The sequence below is a fragment of the Dermochelys coriacea genome, chromosome 9 (assembly GCF_009764565.3).
Source record: "Dermochelys coriacea isolate rDerCor1 chromosome 9, rDerCor1.pri.v4, whole genome shotgun sequence".
NCBI classification, from domain to species: Eukaryota; Metazoa; Chordata; order Testudines; family Dermochelyidae; genus Dermochelys; species Dermochelys coriacea.
The window spans coordinates 35,357,860-35,379,636 of record NC_050076.1 but is presented as its reverse complement, the minus strand read 5'-3'; the positions used below and the strand labels follow the sequence as shown (position 1 = coordinate 35,379,636).

The 21,777-nt window shown below is 42.0% G+C and overlaps 1 protein-coding gene across 3 annotated transcripts in view; it reads left to right on the top strand.

Annotated features, from left to right (window-relative positions):
* The window catches only part of COL4A3 (collagen type IV alpha 3 chain), a 107,164-nt gene that overhangs the window by 19,799 nt on the left and 65,588 nt on the right, over positions 1-21,777 (top strand). For all 3 annotated transcript variants that reach the window (XM_043492132.1, XM_043492131.1, XM_038417132.2), the window contains exons 3-10: positions 11,620-11,709; positions 15,610-15,654; positions 16,146-16,190; positions 16,747-16,809; positions 18,135-18,188; positions 19,075-19,101; positions 21,052-21,129; positions 21,427-21,489. In XM_043492132.1, coding sequence (XP_043348067.1) covers positions 11,620-11,709; positions 15,610-15,654; positions 16,146-16,190; positions 16,747-16,809; positions 18,135-18,188; positions 19,075-19,101; positions 21,052-21,129; positions 21,427-21,489 — 465 coding nt within the window. The remainder of the gene's footprint in view (positions 1-11,619; positions 11,710-15,609; positions 15,655-16,145; positions 16,191-16,746; positions 16,810-18,134; positions 18,189-19,074; positions 19,102-21,051; positions 21,130-21,426; positions 21,490-21,777) is intronic.

Sequence of the window (21,777 nt, the reverse complement as noted above, 5' to 3'; positions counted from 1 at the left end):
ATCATTGGTGCAAATTAATAACATATGAATGATAAACAGAATGAAATTACTAGGTGGTGGTACAAACGGTTAGCTATTTCTGGTAAAGACAACCCTAAATGGATTCACTACCTCACATTCACCTCTCAGAATAACTCTGTACACAGGAAAAATGTAAAAGTTTTAAAATCTTTTCCATTTAGTTAGAGTATGTCTACACAGCTGATGTTGAAGCGGCTGTGTAGTTGCGGCTCCAGTGCTGGGAGAGAGCTCTCCCAGCATTGTAATAAAACCACCTCCACAAGGGGAATATCTCCCAGACAGCGCTGGTGCACTGTCTACACTGCCATTTTACAATGCTGAAACTTGCATCGCTGAGGGGGCGGGTTTTTTCACACTCTTGAGCGAAGAAAGTTTCAGTGCTGTAAGTGGCAGTGTAGACAAGGCCTAAGTTATTCAGATTTCTACAGTACTAAAAACAGAAGAGCACTCCTCCCAAGCTCTGGGTGCTCTTCACAAACTGTTCATCTTAAACAGACTCCAGCAAGTGACTTAGAGCTTGTCTACACTTACATTTTATAGCGCTCTAACTTGCTGGCTTGGGGTGTGAAAAATCACCCCCCCTGAGCCCAGCAAGTCTGAGCGCTTTAAAGCACTAGCGTAGACAGGCTTCGAGCACTGGGAGCTAATCCCCTTCTGGAGGTGGATTACCAGGAGCGCTGGGAGAGCTTTCTCCCAGCACTCGCACGCGATCACACTCGCACTTCAAAGCGCTGCCGTGGGAGCATTCCTGCGGCAATGCTTTGAAGTTTCCAGAGTAGACATACTCTTAGTTTTGTCGCTGTGTTGATCCCAGTATGCGTGTGACATTTTGGGGATCACCCAGACCAGTAAGAGGTTCTGTCACCACCTGCTTTGTAATTTTGGGTTCCTTAATGCTATGCTGCTGTGGCTCAGAGCCCTGACTAGTGGCCAGCCTGCAAGCATGAAGGTCTCAACCCTGGCTTCCAGTAGTCTAGTTATCCTTGCAGGGTGACCGCAACAACTTTTCCAATCTAGACTCTGCCCAAATCCATCTCCCTGGGTTCTTGACTACCAGACACGTGGACTTTTCCCCTCAGGTTTGTCACCTCTGAAGAAGTGAAACCTGCCCCCAGTTATCAGTTCACTTGGGCACACATCTCCACACAGTTTGCACAACAGAGACCTGCTTGGGGTAAAAATAAACAAAAAGATTTGATAGAAAAATCAGAGATTCAAAGGTAAAATAGTAAGGGAGAGCAAACATAGACCAGTTATACAGAAAATAAACATAAAGATGCCATCTCAGGCTTTACACTTCTTTATTACGCTAACTTTTCTAACACAAGTTAGCTATTGCCTCGGAACAGTTTCCCAGCATGCTCTCTGTCCTAGTGGGGATTCAATGTTCCACGGACAGCACCCTGCTTAGATGTTGGCCCCCAGTTTCTGGATAGTCTTCTCTTCAAACTGTCTTTCCTTTTAACAGGGTTTTCAGGGTTTCTCTCCCCCGCCCATTCCTCTTTTCTCTCAGACTGGTAATTCATGGTTACACAATGTGTGTGTGATAGGGGGACCTCCCTCCTTCCTTTAGTTTACCAAGACTGGGATTTTCTTTTCAATTTGTGTCTTTTCATTAACTTTAATGGTCCACTGTTGTCTTTCTCTAGGTTGTACAATGGTAGGTGCTTGGAGTTAGTTTCATGTAAAGAACTAGCCTGGGTGGCCTCCCTCCCTGATAGCTTCCCCACACTGCTGCAAGGCGATGCTGCAGTTACATCCTAGTTACAATTACAATGTTCTACACGCACACGCCCCTATATATGCATATGTTCATAACCATAACCTGTATACATATCTCTTAATGGCCATCAAGTTCAGAACATTACCAGCTTTCATGAAAGGCCTTACTTGACACATTTAGACAGAATAACACTGTATACAAACTGTTGATTCAGTTGTTTATTCTTTGGAGTTCAGACCCCCTCTTCTCCCTTGGGTGGTCTGGACCCTGATTATCACAATATGAGAGAGACGAGGTGGGTGAGGTAATATCTTTTAATGGTGGAAAGCATGAGCTTTCAAGCTACACCAAGGTGGCTACTTGTGCATTCCTGGAATACTGGACTTTCCAGCAGTTCTGGGAAAGGCATGAGCCTACCCCTGCCTGCGTGACCCCGTCCCCACCAGCGTGACCTCACATGCACTGTCCACCAGCAGGGGCAGAACAGCATGCTCTTCAAAATGGCATCCCCATCAGGTACCGGACAAAACTGTATCCAGTTTTATTCCCGTACCAGATGGGACAAATCAGCCAAAAAGTGTACTCTCCAGTATGAAACCAGATAAGTGACTTCCCTAAGCTACATACACAGAGCTCTTCTTCAGGTCTGGGTTTCTTCATTTTGTGAAGTTTCCATTTCAAGTGGCAAAATTCAATATCTTCCAAAGTTGTTTGTGGTGGTATTGGAGCTGTTTTGGTCTCAGGATATGAGAGAACAAGGTGGGTGAGATAATGTCTATTATTAGACCAACTTCTGTTGGTGGAAGGTTCAAACTTTTGAGCTACATAGAACTCTTCAAGCACCCACAAATACCACTAACCTAATAAGAACATAAATATAACAAAGATTTAATAATGTCATGCAGCAGGGTTCCCACTCACTGTTAGTGCAACTTCCCATGACTAGATATGGGAAAGTAACTCTCGTGGCATCAGGTGCACCCTTCTGTTCTCTCTATTGCTCGCTCTGCAATAGTCTCTTGTCTTGTAACTTGGCCCTCTAGCCAGGTCCCCAGTTAGTCCAGCCCTTCTGGGTTTAGGAAGTCGAACAGGGCCGCTGTCTAAATGCCTTTTCTGGGGGGTCTTTAGCCCCATGCTTCTATACCAGTGACTGGCAAGTGAATCTGGGCCCACCCACTGCACCAGGTTCCTATAATGAGCAGTCCAGGTCTGCTCAGTTCCCATCCGTATTGCTGTTTCCCTGAGCTCCTTCTTACCCAGCACCTCTCTTGTCCCTTGACTGTTTATGGGTTTACTATGGAGCCTACTTTACTCCCTGTGGCTACTTTACCCTCTCCTAGCTTCTTGCTACACACTTTACTCCAGGGCAGCATCACAGGGTTTACTCTCTCCCTGGACTTCCTTCTTGTCTCTGATAACCTCCCTTATCCCAGGAAGTGACGGCAGCCTCCTTCCCCTACAATTCCCTCTTCTGCTTTCAGCCTCCTGTCTTTATAGTGCTGTTGCAGCCTTTCCCCCACTGGGCTTCACTCTTATTTAACCCTGGTTCTCCCTCTCAGGGGTGATGCCAGGTAATCTAATTTGCTTCTCAGGCCCTCATTAAACATCTCAGGGCTGGTATATGGTGCAAATCAGATCACACGCCACCAACAAACTCACCTCCTGAGCCCCCCTGCCTCCACTCCCCAGCTTGTCCAGCTCTTTGCAGCCCAAGGAAGAAAGATGGGCCTTACAGCGTGCCCTGGAGTTTAACTCCTCACAGTTTGCACAACAGAGACCTACTTTAGATAAAAATAAACAAAGAGTTTATTTACTCGAAAAATCATAGGTTCCATGCTAGAATACTAAGTGTATAGCAGTAGGAATGTACTACCGACCACCTGACCAGAATGGTGATAGTGATCTGTGAAATGCTCAAGGGATTAGAGAGGCTACTATAAAAAACAGAAAATCCAGTAATGATGGGGGATTTCCACTATCCCCATATTGACTGGGTACATGTCACCTCAGGACAGGATGAAAAGTTAAAATTTCTAGACACCATTAATGACTGCTTCGTGAAGCAGCTAGTCCTGAAACCCACAAGGAGAGAGGCAGTTCCTGATTTAGTCCTAAGTGGAGCACAGGATCTGTTCCAAGAGGTGAATATAGCTGAACCGCTCAGTAAGAGTGATCATATTGTAATTAAATTTAACATCTTGGGGGGGAGGGGAGAAATACTAAAGAAACCCACCACAGTAACAATTCACTCTAAAAGGGGATCTACATAAAAATTAGGAGGCTACTTAAATGGAAATTAAAAAAGAACAATCACGAATGAAATCCTTCAAGCTGCATGGAAACTATTTAAAAACACCGTAACAGAGGCTCAAACTATATGGCTACCCCCAGTAAAAACAAGACGAAACAATAAGTGGACCAAAACCCCCCACCAGGGCTAAATAGAGGAAGAGAGGCAATTAGAAGCAAAAAGACATCTTTTAAAAATTTGAAGTCAAATCCCACTTAGGAAAATGGAAAGGAACAAACTCTTGCAAGTCAAATGGAAAAGTATAATTAATTAGGCTAACAAAAAAAATTGGAAAGCAATTAGCAAAAGACACAAAAACAAACAATAAGAGGTTGTTTGTTTGGTGTTTTTGAGTACATCAGAAGCAGGAAACCTGCAAAACAGTCAGTGGTGTCACTAGATGATCAAGGTGCTAAAGGAACACTCAAGGAAGATAAGGCCATTGAGAAGAAGCTAAATGAATTCTTTACATTGGTCTTCATTGCAGAGGATGTGAGGGAGATTATGTCTAAGCCATTATTTTTAGGTGAAAAATCTGAGGAACTGTCCCAGACTGAGGTGTTAGTAGAGTAGGTTTTGCAACAAACTGATAAATTAAACAGTAATAAATCTCTAGGACCAGATGGTATTCACCCAAGAGTTCTGAAAGAACTCAAATATGAAACTGCAGAACGACTAAAGTGGTATATGTAACCTACAGTATTGCTTAAATCAGCCTCTGTATCAGATGACTGGTGAATAGCTAATGTAATGCTGATTTTTTAAAAAGGCTCCAGAGGTGATCCCTGTAATTACAGGCTGGTAAGACTAACTTCAGTACAAGGCAAATTGGTTGAAACTATAATAAAGAATGGAATTATCAGACACATACACGAACATGATATGTTGGGGAAGACTGAACATGGCTCTTGCAAAGGGAAATCATGCCTCACCAATCTATTAGAATTCTTTGAAGGGATCAGCTAATATGTGGATATAGAGTATTTAGACTGTCAGAATGTATACTTAGTCCCACTTCCTAAGTGAAGTAGGCAGTCATGGAATAAGAGGGAAAGTCTTATGGATCCGTAACTGATTAAAAGATATGGGGGAAAGGGTAGGAATAAATGGTCAGTTTTCACAGTGGAGAGAGATCCCCCAAGGATCTGTACTGGGAACAATGCTGTACCAGTGATGGAAAAAGGGGTAAGCAGTGAGGTGGCAAAGTTTGTATGTGATACAAAATTACTCAAGATAGTTATGTCCAAAGCTGACTGCAAAAAGTTACAAAGCAATCTCACAAAACTTGGTGACTGGGCAACAAAATGGCCAATGAAATTCAGTGTTGATAAATGCAAAGTAGTTCACACTGGAAAACATAATCCCAACTATACATACAAAATGATGGGATCTAAATTAGCTGTTGCCACTCAAAAAAGAGATCTTGGAGTTATTGTGGTAGTTCTCTGAAAACCTCAGCTCAGTGTACCACCGCAGTCAAAAATGACAGAATGTTAGGAACCGCTAGGAAATGGAGAGATAATAAGACAGAAAATATCATAATGGCCACTATATAAATCCTTGGTACTCCCACACCTAGAATACTGTGTGCAGTTCTGGTTGCCAAAGGACATCATGGTCAAAATAGGTATATTACAACTGGAAAAGCTACAGAGAAGAGCAACAAAAATGAACAGGAGTATGGAATAGTTTCTGTATAAGGAGAGATTAAAAAGACTGGGATGGTTCATCTTAGAAAAGGGATGACTGTGGGGGGATAAAATAGAGGTCTATAAAATCATGAATGGGGAGGAGAAAATGAAAAGGGAAGTGTTATCTACCTCTTCACATAACACAAGATCCAGAGGTCACCACTGAAATTAACAGGCAATAGATTTAAAACAAACAAAAGAAAGTATTTCTTCAACAACACACAATCAACCTGTGGAATTCATTTCTGGGGATGTTGTGAAGGTCAAAAGTATAACTGTGTTCAAAAAAGTATTAAATAAGTTCATGGAGGTTAGGTTCATCAATAGCTATTAGCCAGGATGGTCAGGGATGCAATCCCGTGCTCTGGATGTCCTTAAATCTCTGAGTTCTAGAAGCTCGGACTGGACGATGGGATGGATCACTCAGTAATTGCTCTGTTCTGTTCATTCCCTCTGAAGCATCTGGCAATGACCACTGTCAGAAGACAAGATACTGGGCTAGATGGACCACTGATCTGACCAGGTGTGGCTGTGCTTAGGAGACTGTGGCTCAAACTAGTCTGAGTCTCTGCTGAACCTAATCACAAATTAGTGCAGCATTGTAAGCAAATCCTGAGTAGAGTTCAGGCTGCTTTTACACACTGTGGTAATCGGCGTATTGAAATGACATAGGCCCCAGCCTGGCAAACATTTCAGAGCATGAATAGCTTTACAGACCTGGGTAGTCCCATTAGTCCATGAAGTACTCAGGTGCATAACTGCAGAAACAGGGCTGTAAAACAATCAGTCAAATCAGGCTCCCATAATGGCCTTAATGTATGTAATTTGATAGCACAATGACCACTGCAGGCTGTAGCTTTAGAAAGGTTGATTTGAATGAAAAATCTCCTGAAAATAGCTAGTGAAAAGTTGTTGATTAATAATATATATTTTTCAGGCTGTGCTGCCCCAGGTTCCACCCCCTCAAAAAAAAAACCAAAAATAATAGGTACTGTTGTCTTTCACTAAAATCCTGAAATGAACATTTTTCATGTTTATAATTGGTCTGACCTAACTTTGATTTAATCAAGATAAATATGGGCCATTTTGAGAAAAGGGAGACTAATAACACTAACTACCCATTAAAAGAAAAAAAAAGAATAAATTGAACAACTGCTAACTTCTCTGAATTACAGTAACTCCTCACTTAATGTTGTCCCGGTTAACGTTGTTTTGTTGTTACATTGCCTACATTGATCTATTAGGGAACAAGCTCATTTAAAGTTGCACAATGCTCTCTTATAAGTTGTTTGGCAGCTGCCTGCTTTGTCCACTGCTTGCAGGATTCTCTGGAAGAGCAGCCCCTCCTTGCGGGGATTAGAACCAGGGGGGGCCAATAGCCCCCCCATCATCTCCCCTAAATTCCCTGTAAAGTATGTGGCTCGGCAGCTGCCCAGCAGCAGTTCAGGTGTCCCTCCCTTCACTGCCAGTGCTGCTCCTGCCCTGCCCTCTGCCTTGGAGCTGCTCTTGAGAGTTCCCTGCTTGCTGGGGAAGGGGGTCCTGATATCAGGATGTCCCCCTCCTCCCGCTCCGTACCCCCTCTCCACAAAGGGGAGGAGGGGGACAGGGCTCCGGGATAGAACGAGGGAGCTTGCTGGAAGCTGTTGCTTCCTGTCTGAACTGGCTGATCTGCTTAAAAGGGCAATGTACTTGAAGTGGGGTCAGCATTCTTAAAGGGGCAATGCACCTCTCTCTCTCTCTCTCTCTCTCTCTCACTCATGCACGCACCTCCCAGCACTTTGGAAAGTCAGCACCTGTGGGAAATTGGATTCGCTTAACATCATTTCGCATAAAGTCGCATTTTTTAGGAACATAACTACAACATTAAGTGAGGAGTTACTGTAATTGTCTGTTGATTTGGCTGTACATTAAGTAGCTAATCATTAAGTGATTAAGTGATAATTCAACATGCTTTAAAAATTGTAAGAATGTTAAAAGAACCTTCCAAGACCATAGCTGATTTGTCAGCTACAAAATATAAGAATTAGAATAAAGCCAATAACATTACATAAAAAGGAGCAAGGTTCTCAACAGATAAGGCTACTACTCAATATGTTAAGAAGCAGGCTGTCCTTGGCTATGGTCAGAACAAGAGGCTGGCCTGGTGGTTGGTGCAGAGATGACTAGGTGTTGTGGTCTGAGCCCAAATCAGGAACTGAGTTATCAAGTCCAGGGAGCAAGCCAAAGCCGAGATCCAGGAATGAGGAGCTAAGGGTCAGAGCCAGAGTATCAGCTGGGGCAGGGGTATGGTGACTATGCGTCCCATTTTGGCTGGGGCAGTCTCCTTTTTAAGTCCTGTGCCAGACATCCTGACTTTTTTGGTAAAACTGGGTATTTGTCTCATTTGCTTTTGCCAACTGATCATCATTGGCAGGAGCAAACAGGACAAATGCCCAGTTGTGCCAACGTGAGGTGTGCCCCCAGTAGAGGGGTGCAGAGGAATGTTTGGGGAGGCAAGCGGCGGCACCAGGCAGCTGGGCCCGGGCTGTCAGCCTCAGGTGGATTGGCTTGGGTGAGTGGTGACGCTGAGCAACTCGAACTAGCCTTGTGCGGGGGGAAGCTCGGGCAAGCCTGGTGGGGGGCTTGGGCCAGCCCCGCCTGTTGCCCCATTTTCACTTTCGGAAAGAGGGTCACCCTCGGCCGAGAACACATATGCAAGCGTGGAACTCTATTGAGTAGCTAGAGTCCCAACCCTGCTTCGGGATTTAAGAATATGTCTGCTCGAGCCTTCAGCTAGTCAGAGGGGCAGGTTCATTAGGTGAATCAGCAGAGGGCAATAAGCTGTGTCTGGATTCAGCTGTGGGTCCCTGCCATAACAGAGGGGATCACTCCTATAACTTGTTTCTGTGGCAAGATATTCAAGCTTAATGAAGAAAGATCAAGTCCTTAAATTTCTCCATACGCGTTAGTATTGTACCCCATCCAGTGGCAGATCTTGGTATTGCATTATTATCTCTTTTCTCCTATCTTTCTTGAAATGTGTTAAATCACTTGATGATTACCTGCTCTGTTCATTCCTTCTGGGGCACCTGGCATTGGCCACTGTCAAAAGATAGGAAACTAGGCTAGATGGACCTTTGGTCTGACCCAATATGGCCGTTCTTATGTAACTGTTGCTGTTTGCAGTGTTGTAGCCATGTTGAACCCGGATATTAGAGAGACATGGTAAGTGATGCAATATCTTATATTGGACCAAATTCAGTTGGTGAAAGAAACAAGCTTTTGAGTTTTCATAGATCTGAAGAAGAGCTCTGTGTAAGCTCGAAAGCTTGTCTCTTTCATTAGCAGAAGTTGGTCCAATAACAGATATGAACTCACCCAGCTTGTCTCTTAAATGTAACCAAACTACTCATTTTTGAAAGTTATTTTAGTCTGTGATACAAAATCCACAGATACCTTATAACACAGTCCATATCTCTTGGGGTTAGCCCAAAGACTCAGGAATTACTCCAGCCAATAATTGGCCTTGTTTGTTTATTTATTTATTTAAATTTTGTAGCATTTCAGAGGCCACTTAAAAATCTGTATTTGTTTTTAAAGGGGTGGTTAGACTGAGATTTCCACTTGTCTATAGCCAAAACTTTACTACATTTCCTTCCTTTTGTACTCTTCCTACATGTGAATTTAATAATACGATGACCAGGACTTGTCAATGATGGAGGTAGGCGATGCTTTAAAACAAAATTATTAATTGGTCACAAATTCCATTGGGAATGAAACCTCATTTTTATTACATTTTAAAACTCTGGAATACTCATCCACCTTAAAACAAAACTCCATTTCAAAGGCATCTTTATAAAGTAATGAGAAAATTTGCTCCAAGAAAATTAATAAGCCACTCTCTCCTTCTGTCCTAGCTTATATGTTTCTGGTTACTTTTGTTATTATTATTTAGTATTTGGTATTATTTCTTGCAAACTTTTTCTGTCCCAAAGAGCTTAAATCCATATTTTGTTATTTTAACTCAAATGCAGCTCTGTTGTAAACTGTCATAAAATACTTATCTTCAATGACAATTTCTGTACTAATTTTATGAATGGTTTGCATATGTATTCAAATTCCTCCCCCCTACAAGCAACTTTTTTGTAAGATGCCAATATAAGTAATTATGATAAAAATAGTATTAATGTGACATCTTCATACTTTCTGTGTCTTAGCAAACATTTGTATGTACATTGATTTTAAAATAAGAATTCCTTCCACTAACAGTACCGAGAAAGATTGGTGTGGCTGGAACTTTTTTTGAGACTCTATGCATCATTTGGAGGGCAAAATGTCATGCTAGGCTACTTTATGTTATTCACATAGGCACTGATTCAGGAAGGCACATAAGCATGTCTTAATTCTATCCCTATTTAGAACAGCACTAAAGTATGTGCTTAAGTCCCATTGAGTTGCCATATGTTTAAAGTTAAGACTGTGCTGAAGTGCTGTCATGAATAGGGATATTTTCCTAAACTGGGACCATGGGTACACAGCCCATCTTATGAGCCTCCAAGCCCGGGGCAACAGACTTGGACTTACAGGGCTTGTGTTACTACACTAAAAATAGCTGTGTAGATGTTGCTGCTTGGGCTCTGAAGCCCACTCCTCTCCCTAGGCTCCCAAGCTCCAGCCCAAGCCACAATGTCTACACAGCTACTTCCAGTGCTGTAGCATGAGCCCCATGAGCCTGAGTCTGTCGGGCTGGGCTCAGAGACTCGCTGCTGGTCGCTGTGTAAACATATCCAAAGAGACCAAATGTTTCAAATCAAGAATGTATTAAATAGCTTTACCCAGCCAAAATAAATCTTCCAAACCCCATTTAAAAATCACATAACTACTTTTAACTGCGTATCTGGTTCTGAAAATATCTGCCACTGCGAACAACCTGCACTCATGAAAAGTGGTATTGAAAAGGAACTGACTAGGAGTATTTTTACATGTATGTCTAAGTTTCCTGACTTTCTTTTACCTATGGTCTGGCAGTCTTGTGTTGTATGACAGTAAATGGCCTATGTTATCTATAGATGACAATATCAAATAGTTTTAAACTATGTGGCCTAGTTCTCCCTTGCCCTGAGGCCATGTAATGCTGCTCTGCCAGAGTAAAGGATTCTAAAAGTGGATGGAAATGGCCACCTCTCAAATTGGTGTAGAACTAGCTTAAAGGCTCTAAACTGCTGCTGGAATAGCACTGGTGGTCCTTGGAGCACTGTGTTCAGCCATTGGCTTTCTTTATGGTCCACCTCACAACCCCAGCATATTCAACAGAGAAAGAGAGTGTAACTTAACCCTATTATTCTGCTCATGTGGTTTTAGCCTCCTGTGTTTCCTGGCCATGAGTTAGTTGTCTGAACTTGGCCTTAGGCTAATCTGAAAGTTTTCAGTTAAAATTTGATTTAAACCGGCTGTGTAGCTTCATCTATGTGACTTGGAACAATAAAAACATCATTTTTTAAAGCAAACAGCTATTTTATGCTACCTAAACAGCTACATTATATTTCACTATTACTTTGTTTCTTTACATGGTTCGTATATGGGGATGGAGTGGAGTGGAATGGTTTGCCGACCCAATTACACAGCAGCAGCTATCAGTTTGCCAGCTGGGACTTCGGAATTTTTCGTTGGATCAGAATTCTGGGGCTGGTGGAGACTAAGCAAATTATATAGAGTTGTTTGCAAGAAATGTGTGTCAGCTGCATTGTTTAGACCACATCTTCTGCCAGCTAATCTGTGTGCTTTACGATAAATTAAACACAGAGGTGCAAATAAAAGCTAAGAGATACCCCAAATAATTAGTATTTCTGAAATAAATTATCAGAAGGAAAACACAGGGATGGATCTAACCGACTTGTTTGTTACGCTGTTTGCAGGGTGAAAAAGGATTTCCTGGTGCTCAAGGTGTACCTGGCCAGACAGGTTTCCACGGCCCTGAGGGACCTCCAGGGCCTCAGGGACCCACGGTAGGTTGCTGACTTCTGTTTGTGTGTGTGTGTGTGTGTGAGTGTGTGTGTGTGGTTTCTGAGTTTACAATTTTGCTCAAAAATGTTGTAAATTGTACTTAGTCAGGATCTACAGAGTTGCTGCTTGGCTAGTTACTGCAAGTACTTGATAAGAGCACAGGCATAACACTTCTGCTGCCTGATGACTAGCACTAGAGCCTATAGACCATATTCAGAGGGGAGTCCAAATAAGAGTAAATGAAACATAAGCTACAGAACTATGTCTTATTCTGCTTTCCCCCTTTGCTTGTTACTCTGACATTACTCATTATATTGCTTCATAGACTGGGCCTGGTCTACACTAGAAAATTAGATCGACCCGGCTACATTGCTCCAGGGTATCCACATGCCAAGCGATGTAGTTAAGCCAACCTAAGTCCCCGTGTAGATAGCATTAGGTCAATGGAAGAATTCTTCCATCAACCTAGCTACCACCTCTCAGGAAGGTGGATTACCTACTCTGATGGGAGAACCTCTCTCATCAGCACTAATAGTGTCTACACTGAAGTGCTACAGCAGCTCAGCTCATAGGCGCCGACTCCATGGGTGCTCCAGCCCTGGAGCACCCACAGAAAAAAATTAGTGGATGCTTAGCACCCACTGGCAACCAGCTCCCCCCTCCTTCCCAGTGCCTCCTGACTGCCGCAATCAGCTGTTCCGTGGTGTGCAGGAGGCAAAGGGGCGGCATGGGGGAAGCAGTGACAGGGCATGCTCGGGGGAGGGGTTAGAAGTGGGTGGGAAGAGATGGGGGTGGAGTCGGGGCAGGAAGAGATTGGCCAGTGTGGGGGCTTGGGGGAAGGGGTCAGGTGGGGGTGGGGCCTGGGGAGGAGCCGGGAGGTTGAACACCCCCAGAGTCCGGAGGAAGCCAGCGCCTGTGTCAGCTGCAGCGCTGCAGCATTTTAAATATAAACAAGCCCTTTGACTCTCACCCACTGACTGCACCACTGTATCATTTACATGTCCCCACTGCATACATCACCTCGGAATTTTGCGTACTGAGGGCACATCTACATTGCAAAAAAACCCACAGCAGCAAGTCTCCAAGCCCAGTCAACTGACTCCTGCTCATGGGATTCACTTGTGGATCTAAAGATAGCAGTGTAAACTTTCCCATTCAGCTTGGAGCCAGTCCAAGTGGGAATGCCTATACTGCTATTTTTAGACCCATGGTGCAAGCCCCGAGACTCCAAGTCAGTTGGCCCAGATTTTGAGACTTGCTGCTGCAGGGTTTTGTTTGTTTTGTTTTCAGTGTAGACATATCCTGGGTGTAATAGAGGGATACGGCTCAGCTGAAATTTTCCATCAAAACTGTTTTTTAACTGGTTTTTGATTTTCTATACTGAACAATTCTTTTGCAAAAAGTGATTGCTTTCTATAGAATCTATAGAAACTTTTGGGTTTTGAGTTTTTGGCAGAAAACTTAAATATCTGTGGAAAATGTCAATCAAAGGGTATTTTTGTTTTTTGTCAAAACTTTTCATGAGGGTTTTTTTTAAATTATTATTATTTTTTTAATCAGGCTCCTTCAGTGTAACTAAGTAAGGAGGGATGTAGCAAAACAACTAATAGGAATGTGCCATAATGTCTCTGTTGAAGTAGATCAGCTCCTGCTGGGACTTACACCTTCTTCCAGCTCCTCATTGTGTAAGTTCAATTTACACAACATTAAGAGGTTTAAAGAGATATAAAGAAGTCCTGAGTGTAAGGGAGTTTACAACAGCATGATGGCTGTCACAGGTCCAGTCAAGCTCCCGCTGCTGGACACTCACTCACCAGACTGCTGAGAGGGGTCCAGCCACAGGATCCTGTGTGTGTTTAAGCCTCCAGATTCTGAACAGAGCCCATATACTGTTCCAGTCTTGAGGCCTCTGGACACACTCTTGGGGTACAGATCCTTTGTGTAGCATCCCATCCTGAGAGATGCAAACATGCAGCCCACTGCTAAGCCCCTGGAATCAGAGCTAACCACTCAGACTCCCTCATTGTTTAAATACACCCTTTCCCAGAGCTTCAGCCCTGGGGTGTTCTGAACACACAGTTTACCACTTCAAGGGATACATGGTAGGTGTTACACATACAACGTGCACAAGCTTTGCACAGGATTCTAACACCATGGCATTTAACTGCATCAGAACTACACAGGTCTATATCAAAACAATAAACCCTACATGAGCTTCCCTGCCTCAGTTTCCTCACCACTCCAGCACACTCTTTGGGTTCTGGTCATAGTGATCTGGGGCATCCAGTATCTTTCTGCTGCAGTACACGGCTTGTGTTCTGAAACATGGAGCCTTCTCTCGCCAGCTAGGCTTCTCTCACCTCGGCTGGTCTGTCCCCTTTTTTCCTCCTGCTCAAAGTTTCTTTTGTGGCCCTGTGAGTCTCTATATGTCCCACCACCAATACCTGGAACAGACAAGCTGGAGGAGGTTGCTTATAGGTCAGAGTGCAGTCATTAAAGTTAAGTACTCTCCATTGTGCTTAGTTTGGTGTGTATTTGCTGCAGGTCCTGTCAGCCCATGGTGGATACACATAGTCATAGAGGCATGCATTCCATGATACAATAATTTTCATAACAATGACTTCACAATATTAACCAGAATTCATAAGTTGTACGGACACATTCCCCGAATACCACAATAACATCTATTGCATCTAATGTCATCCTCTTACATATCACCTCTAAATTTTGCCCTCTCTATTTACAGTTGGCATTATTGCAGCCTGTCATTTAATCAGAATGTTTTTATATGTAATATTTTAATGTTATTTTCAATGCAATAGAGTAGTGTGTGTGTAAAGACTATTCATACAGGACAAACACAATAACATTGAGCCACAGATTGTGATGTGGAGTGATTTCTTAACAATTTGCTATCCAAGAACTATGTCTACTATCATTAGAAATTAATAAAACCAAACTGGTGCTACGACAAATAATAAAACAAAAGAAAAGTAGGAAAAGGAGAAGAAGGAAGCCTCTTCAATGATCTCTTTTCATTGATTCATAGGAGTGTCAAGCTGCATAGGGATTTGCACTGTGTCCTGGAAGAGCAGAAAGAATAAACATTAGCAATTATTTAATTAGTTTATTACAAATTCATTTTATTTTGTCTCAGACAAAGAGTTCTGTTATGAGGAAATCACTTCCTCAAACAACAAATTACTTTGTGTGTAAATAAATCCTGCTTGTAATTTTTGTTTGGATACTGTTTCAATATTTGGTATAAATCCATGCTGTGTTTACAAGAATGTTGCAAAGGTATTTTGTTCAACTGGTTAAAAAAAATGTTAAGTGGAACAAATGTACTTTTGTCAAAGGGGAAGTGACTCAAAAGTACAAATATTAACTCCAGTAGGAACGCTTGTGAATAAGGAGCCAACATGGACCTCTCTGCTGTTATACAATCCTTTGCTATTTCCTGGGTGGACTGTTGTCATGCATTCTATTTACTTTTACATTCAGGCCTCAAAGTAATGTATAAACACACACACTCCAGTATTCTAGCCACTGCAGTCTTTCAGTTCCTGTTTGGGTGCAATGGAAGATGCTGGATATTGTCTATAAAGCCTTTAATGACTTGAGACTTAACTCTCTCAGTGACCACCTCTCCAAATAGCACTGTTGTTTTTTGTTGGGGTTTTTTGTGCCTCTAATGGGATAAGTACCTTCGGAATAATCAGAGGGTATGGTAGAGGCTGGGATTTGTACCAACTGTTGTGAATTTTTGTTCATGTTAATTTCTTTAATGCACGGATGTGAACAATAAAAACAAAATAAATGAGTTGTGTGTTCTGATCTTGGCATTATAAATATTGCACAAAGATTTCATACATGGGTTTTTTTTCTGTTTGGTGTTTTAGGGTTTTCCAGGGCTGATAGGTTTAGTCGGACCCAAAGGTGAAAGGGTAAATATATTTAAGGAAACTTTTAATGTATTATGTATCCTGTTTATTATTAAAGTGATTTAATGACTGCCTTTTCTATAAAATCAAATAAAAACACCACATTATGTTACTATATTTTGAAAGATGTGGCACTGAACTCCCATTTTTTCCTTTTTTAGAACTGTAGCTACTGTGTTTCAATTTGCTGTGCTGCATATATGAGATTTCATGCATGTGTTTATGAAGTATTGGCCTGTATTATGTACGAGTCAGACTAGATCATAATGGTCCCTTCTGGCCTTAAAATCCGTTAATCTCCGTGTAACAGTTTACAGTCATTTGAGGAGTACCAATGGAATAGTTAGGTAAAGTGTAGTAGTCAAATGAAAATCCCCTGATAGACTACCTTCTGTTAATGCTTATTGTTCTTACAAATGGAGTAAAAAATGTATTGCATGCATTTTTCCTATTAATTTGTATTATTCTTTCTCTGTTTCTTTTTGTATCATTAGGGAATGCTAGGATTGCCTGGTTTTTCAGGTCTCCCAGGTCTTCCAGTAAGTAAAATAAAACTAGATAAACCAAGGCCACTGGAGGGGGGTGGGGGGTGTTTCAAACTAAGAAACACAACTTCAGCTACACTATTCGCGTAGCTGAAGTTGAAGTATCTTAGTTCGACTTACCTGGCCGTCCTCACAGCGGCGAATCAACTGCGGCGGCTCCCCCGTCAACTCCGCTTACTCCTCCTGCTGAGGTGGAGTACAGACATCGATTCGGGGATCGATTTATCGCATCTAGACAAGATGCGATAAATCGATCCCTGATAGCTCAATCATTACCCACCGATCTGGCAGGTAGTGAAGGCATACCCCAAGTCCTCTACTTGTACAGCATCTCAGTATTCCCCAACCTAATGTCAATGTCAGCATTGTCTCTATCAATTAACCTAGAGATAACAATCTTGGTATCAGCAATTCTTATTCATCATAATGGTTTAAGAACAAATTGTAATCCATCCATCCAGATACTGTATCCACATAAACTATTTCAGTAAAGTTACAGGGTAATATAAATGTTCAATAACAAGACTGTGTCAATTTTGAACTTGTTTAGGGTGAACCAGGAAACATTGGTCCTTCTGGAGGTCCAGGAATTCCAGGATGCGATGGCCCAAAGGTAGGGATCAAGTAGAACATGATGATAATGGGGATTGCCAGGAGCTAAGCTTAAAAATCAGTGAATACAGCCCAAAAGTATTCTCAAGCATTTTCTCAAATGCACGGCAGTTGCAGCTTGCAACTTCACTGGCTGATCAGAGAGAAATTATGTTCACAAGAATAGTCATGGAAAGCAAAAGTGTTGCAAGTACTTGTGTGACAATCTTTTCTTTGCTTTCTATGTTGTTTTTACCTATCCTGAAGATGCAGGATGATGGGAAGTGGAATAATCATAAGCAATTTCACTCAGCAGTTTGAAATTCTATGTTCTGTATTGTGCTTTGGGCCTCTATTCTTGGTATGGGTATGAGTCCTGAATTGCAGCCTGAGGAAAAGTTAAAGCCTGTAGTTAATCACTTTATTTCAAGTTTTCATTTTATTTGACCCCCGAAATAGTTTTCAGCTAGTCTTACAGTCATAGGCATAGTTTGGGTGGTGCAGGAAGGCATTGCCCCCCAAACAAAGGTGAGGCATCAGGGTGGGGGGGGGGTCATGCACCACTCCCCTCCTCCCCATTTCTGCAAGCTTTGAGCTACCCTGCAGGGCTTGCTCTAATCGGCTTGGGGTGGGGGGAGAAAGGGGCTTAGTCATTCCCATGCTGTGCTTCCCATTCTGCCCCCCAGCTCTTTTCGGCTGGTGAGAAGCAGCTTTTCTCCTATGCTCTGGGTCCTCCTTCAGCAGATGGATGCCGCCTCCTGGGTCCTAGTGCCCGCCCCTTTCCGCTACAACCATGAGTGCCTGTGCGGGGGCACGGACGACCGAGGGGGTGGGGTGAGGAGAAGAGACAGTGGAGAAGGAAGGTGGAATGGGACAGGGGAAGAGAAGGGGATGTGGGAATGAGCAGGGGGAAGCAGGAACCCAGCATGTGGCATTCCCTGGGCAGCAGCAGCTCCAGCCCCAATAAGGAGGCATCCGCAGCAGCACCAGAGCAGCGACTTCACTGCAGCAGCCGGTGCCGGAGTGGCTGCCAGCAGCAGCTGGGACTCCCCCTTTACACCGTCTCCACCTCCCCACCACCACTGGCAGCCCAGGTACCACTTTAGGTGGGGGGGAGACAGCCAGTGAACCAAGGGGACTGGCTTCAGCATGTACGCGTGCCTGCATGTGCCTGGGCTCACTTTGCCAATCCAGATATAGCAGTCGAACTGCGTCTATGCTTACAGTAAAGGAAACTGAATATTCTGTAATACTCTTAAGAGCACAGGAAAGGACTAGTTAATCATGGATAAATAAACAAAATGGATCAGTGGCTTTTGTAACAGTTACAATGTTTATTATTCTCAGGGTGAACAAGGATTTCCGGGGCCTCCAGGGCCAGTAGGTGCTCTGGGCAAACCAGTAAGTGGTAACATTAAGCATAATGTGCATTTCTACCATATAAAGCCCTTAATTCCTTAAAGCTTAAAACCCTTAACAGTTGTTTATATATTAATTAATTAAGCCCCACAATGCACCTGTGAGGTGGGATAATATTAGTATCCCCACTGGCTGGAAAACTGAGTGAAAAGGTTACGAGAACATTTTCAAAAGTGACCTGATTTTGGAGGCCCAATTTGAAACACATTGGCTCTGAGTTTCACAGGTGATGGACACCTGCAGTTCTTGCTGGCTTTGGTTGAAGTTGTGGATGCTCAGTACTTTCTGCATATCAGGTCTTGGGTGTCTTAAGCTGGGCATCCAAAAACAAGAGGCACCCAACATTAGAAAATATTCTTTAAAAATGTAAGCCTAAGTGACTTACCCAAGGTAAGTCAATGACAGAAGCAGAACCCAGGATTCGTGCTTTAACTGCTAGTGCTTGAATTGCTCTACAGAAATTATATCAAAGGTAAACTATAAACAAGGAATAAAAATGGAGCACTGTCATTGGCACAAAATCTGCTCCCCTCTAAAGATGTATATTTTTTCTATTTTAAAAAGTCCTCCTACACCCCCAAAAAAGTCAGACCGCACAAAGCAAATTTACAATAATTTTGAAATCCCAGCTGGTAGGCTGGGCCACTTTCCAACAACAAATCCATTCTTCTGAGATTGCAGTCTGGTGCACAAGACATGAAATTCATCCTTGTGCATCAGAATCAGCCAAGGTTACTCACCCATGCATTCATGAAAATAAGTCATTTTCTTAAGTTTGCCTCTACTAAACACCTTGACTGTCCTTATCACCTGTGTTACCAGTTGCCTTTTTTAACAATATGGTTTTTATTATTTTTACTGTCCCTAGGGTATTGGTGGCTTCAAAGGAGATAAGGTAAGTTATTCACAGTATGTTGTATTGAATATTCATTGAAAAGCAAAATTTTGAATTTGCATAGCTGTTGGTAAAAGATCTATAATAGCTATTTTCATCCACTGCAGCTAGAGAGTTTATTTCCCAGAAGAGCAAAGCAGCTAACATCAGAACCTAGTATATGATTGCCACATTCATCCTTGGTTACAATTCAATATTTCTTATTTTCTGTGATTACTATTACTGAGTGTTGTAAGAGTATTTTTTACAAACACACCAAGGACCAGGTCTCTCTCCCAAAGAGCTTATAAGTGCCATGCAGACACTGGAAGAGAGTTCAGATCAAAGGAGTTCAGAAATGATTATGAAGATCATTTTTGGAAAGCTTCAGAAGAGTGTGTTTGAAGAGGAAGACCATTCTAACCACAGAGGCAGGAAGAAAGGAGGCATGAAGATGAGTTACTGTGAAAAGTCAAGTGCTGAGTCTAGTTAGTATGAGCTCTGTTTCATTTAAACACAGCTGTGTGTTGCCCACCCCAGGGGTTGCTACAGGAAGAATTCTTCCTTGAGGCAGAATTCTTCCCAGAATGCCTAAGCACGTAGACTGCAGAATGCCTGTACTGCTACACAGCTTTATGAAAATGCAGTACTCTCTTCTGTGCACAGGGACCAAGGCCATGACCTTTTTTCCTGCCTCACCTCCTTGAAGGCGTCTTGCAGCCCCACTTGCCTGGAGATAGCAATCTGCACACTCCACAGAGCTCAGGCAAATACGCCTGACTGCTCCGCAGATTATCAAAGGGAGCTCCTTAAGCCCCCCACCCTTCATGTACACTAGTGAAGCAGGTTTCAGAGTAGCAGCCGTGTTAGTCTGTATTCGCAAAAAGAAAAGGAGTACTTGTGGCACCTTAGAGACTAACAAATTTATTAGAGCATAAGCTTTCGTGAGCTACAGCTCACTTCATCGGATGCATTTGGTGGAAATCCGATGAAGTGAGCTGTAGCTCACGAAAGCTTATGCTCTAATAAATTCGTTAGTCTCTAAGGTGCCACAAGTACTCCTTTTCTTTTTACTAGTGAAGCAGTTGAACACAACATGAATCTGAATATTTTTGGTCTGATTCTTCACTACATTATTCTGATTTCACATGAGTGTAACTCTGATTTCAATGCAGTTCGACCGGATGAAAACCAGAGTAACACAGCAGTGAATCAGACCCTTTTCCTTTAAGAAGTTCTTATAGTTTTTTTAAAATACAGCAGTGTTGTACAAAGACTTTGGAGATGACCATGATAATGTGGTCTGAATTACTTTAATCCTGTTAGCAGCGCTCTTACCCTGGTAGGAACAAAGACACAAATAAACAAACAATAAAGCAAAGATGACTTCTGATGTAAGTGATACAAAGAAATAAAACAAGATTTTGGCCCCCGCTTGAATGTTTTACTCTAGGAACTGGTCTTATGTAGAACTTGTCACCGTCAGTTACATGATGCAATTCCTTTTGGGCCAGATTCTGATCTTAGTTCCCTCAGTGTAAGTCCACAGTAACTCTAATGAAGTCAGGTGTAACTCAGATCGGGTCAGAAAGAGGCTCTCTGTATTCTGTTGGAGATTATGCAAAATGCCAATAATAAAACTCTTGTAATAAAATGAAATAAACATATCCTTACAAGAAAATGTTAGATAAGACCAGGTATGTGTGTGAAGGAAGTATGTGTAGGTCTAAAAAGAAGGAGTTCATAAGGACCAAGAATTACAGATCATATGTACATATCGTGTAGTATGTACTGAATAATGATTTTTTTGGGGTAGAATTGTCCATAATGGACAATAGTCAGCATTAGGAGATTTCTGATGTTGGATTTCTCTACTGTATATCTTACTGTGAGCTTTATTGCCTCAATTTATAAAAATGACTTTCATAATATAACAGTTGATGAGGCTTTTTTCATTTACTTACTGTCAAGGGGTGCCCTGCAAGTGGATATGACCCAGGATATGACGGAAGGGGTGACCTTGGATTACCAGGAATATCTGGACGCCAAGTAATTAAAATAATTTACACTGTGCTATGTATATTTTTTTTAAAAAGTAATGTATTTTATACATTTTACCTTTTAAAAGGTTATTTTTATCATTAATATAAAGGCATTAAAAACAAAAGCCTAGATTAAATAATATTGAACTGAAACATGAAAAAAATAAAATTAAGAGATAACTTTGCTTCTATGTCTGTAACTCACTCTCCAGTGCCCAGATATTTCCATGCATAGTGAATCATTTATATTCTTGCATTTTCTTAACATCAGGAAATGTATTCTCGTTTCTTGTTTAATATAAAGGGTGAACCAGGTCCTCGAGGACTCCAAGGTATAGTTGGACCACAAGGCCCTCCGGGATCTTCAGTGAGTATAAAATCAGTATATTTTTATTATTTAAGGCTGGGAGTTTCCAAGGAGCCTAAGGGAGTTAGTCATCCATCTGCCAAGAATATGTGCCACTGACTCCTATAGTTTGAAAATTCCATGAGTATGTAAAATCTGTAAATTCATGTGTCTGACAGATTTGTTTTTAATTTTTTTTATGTTTGCTAATTAAAGAATAGGGGATTTTCAAGAATAGCTTCAATTTGTGTGAACATAATTTTGCATCTTCAAATAATTGCACATATATTTTTTAAATTCACATTTAAT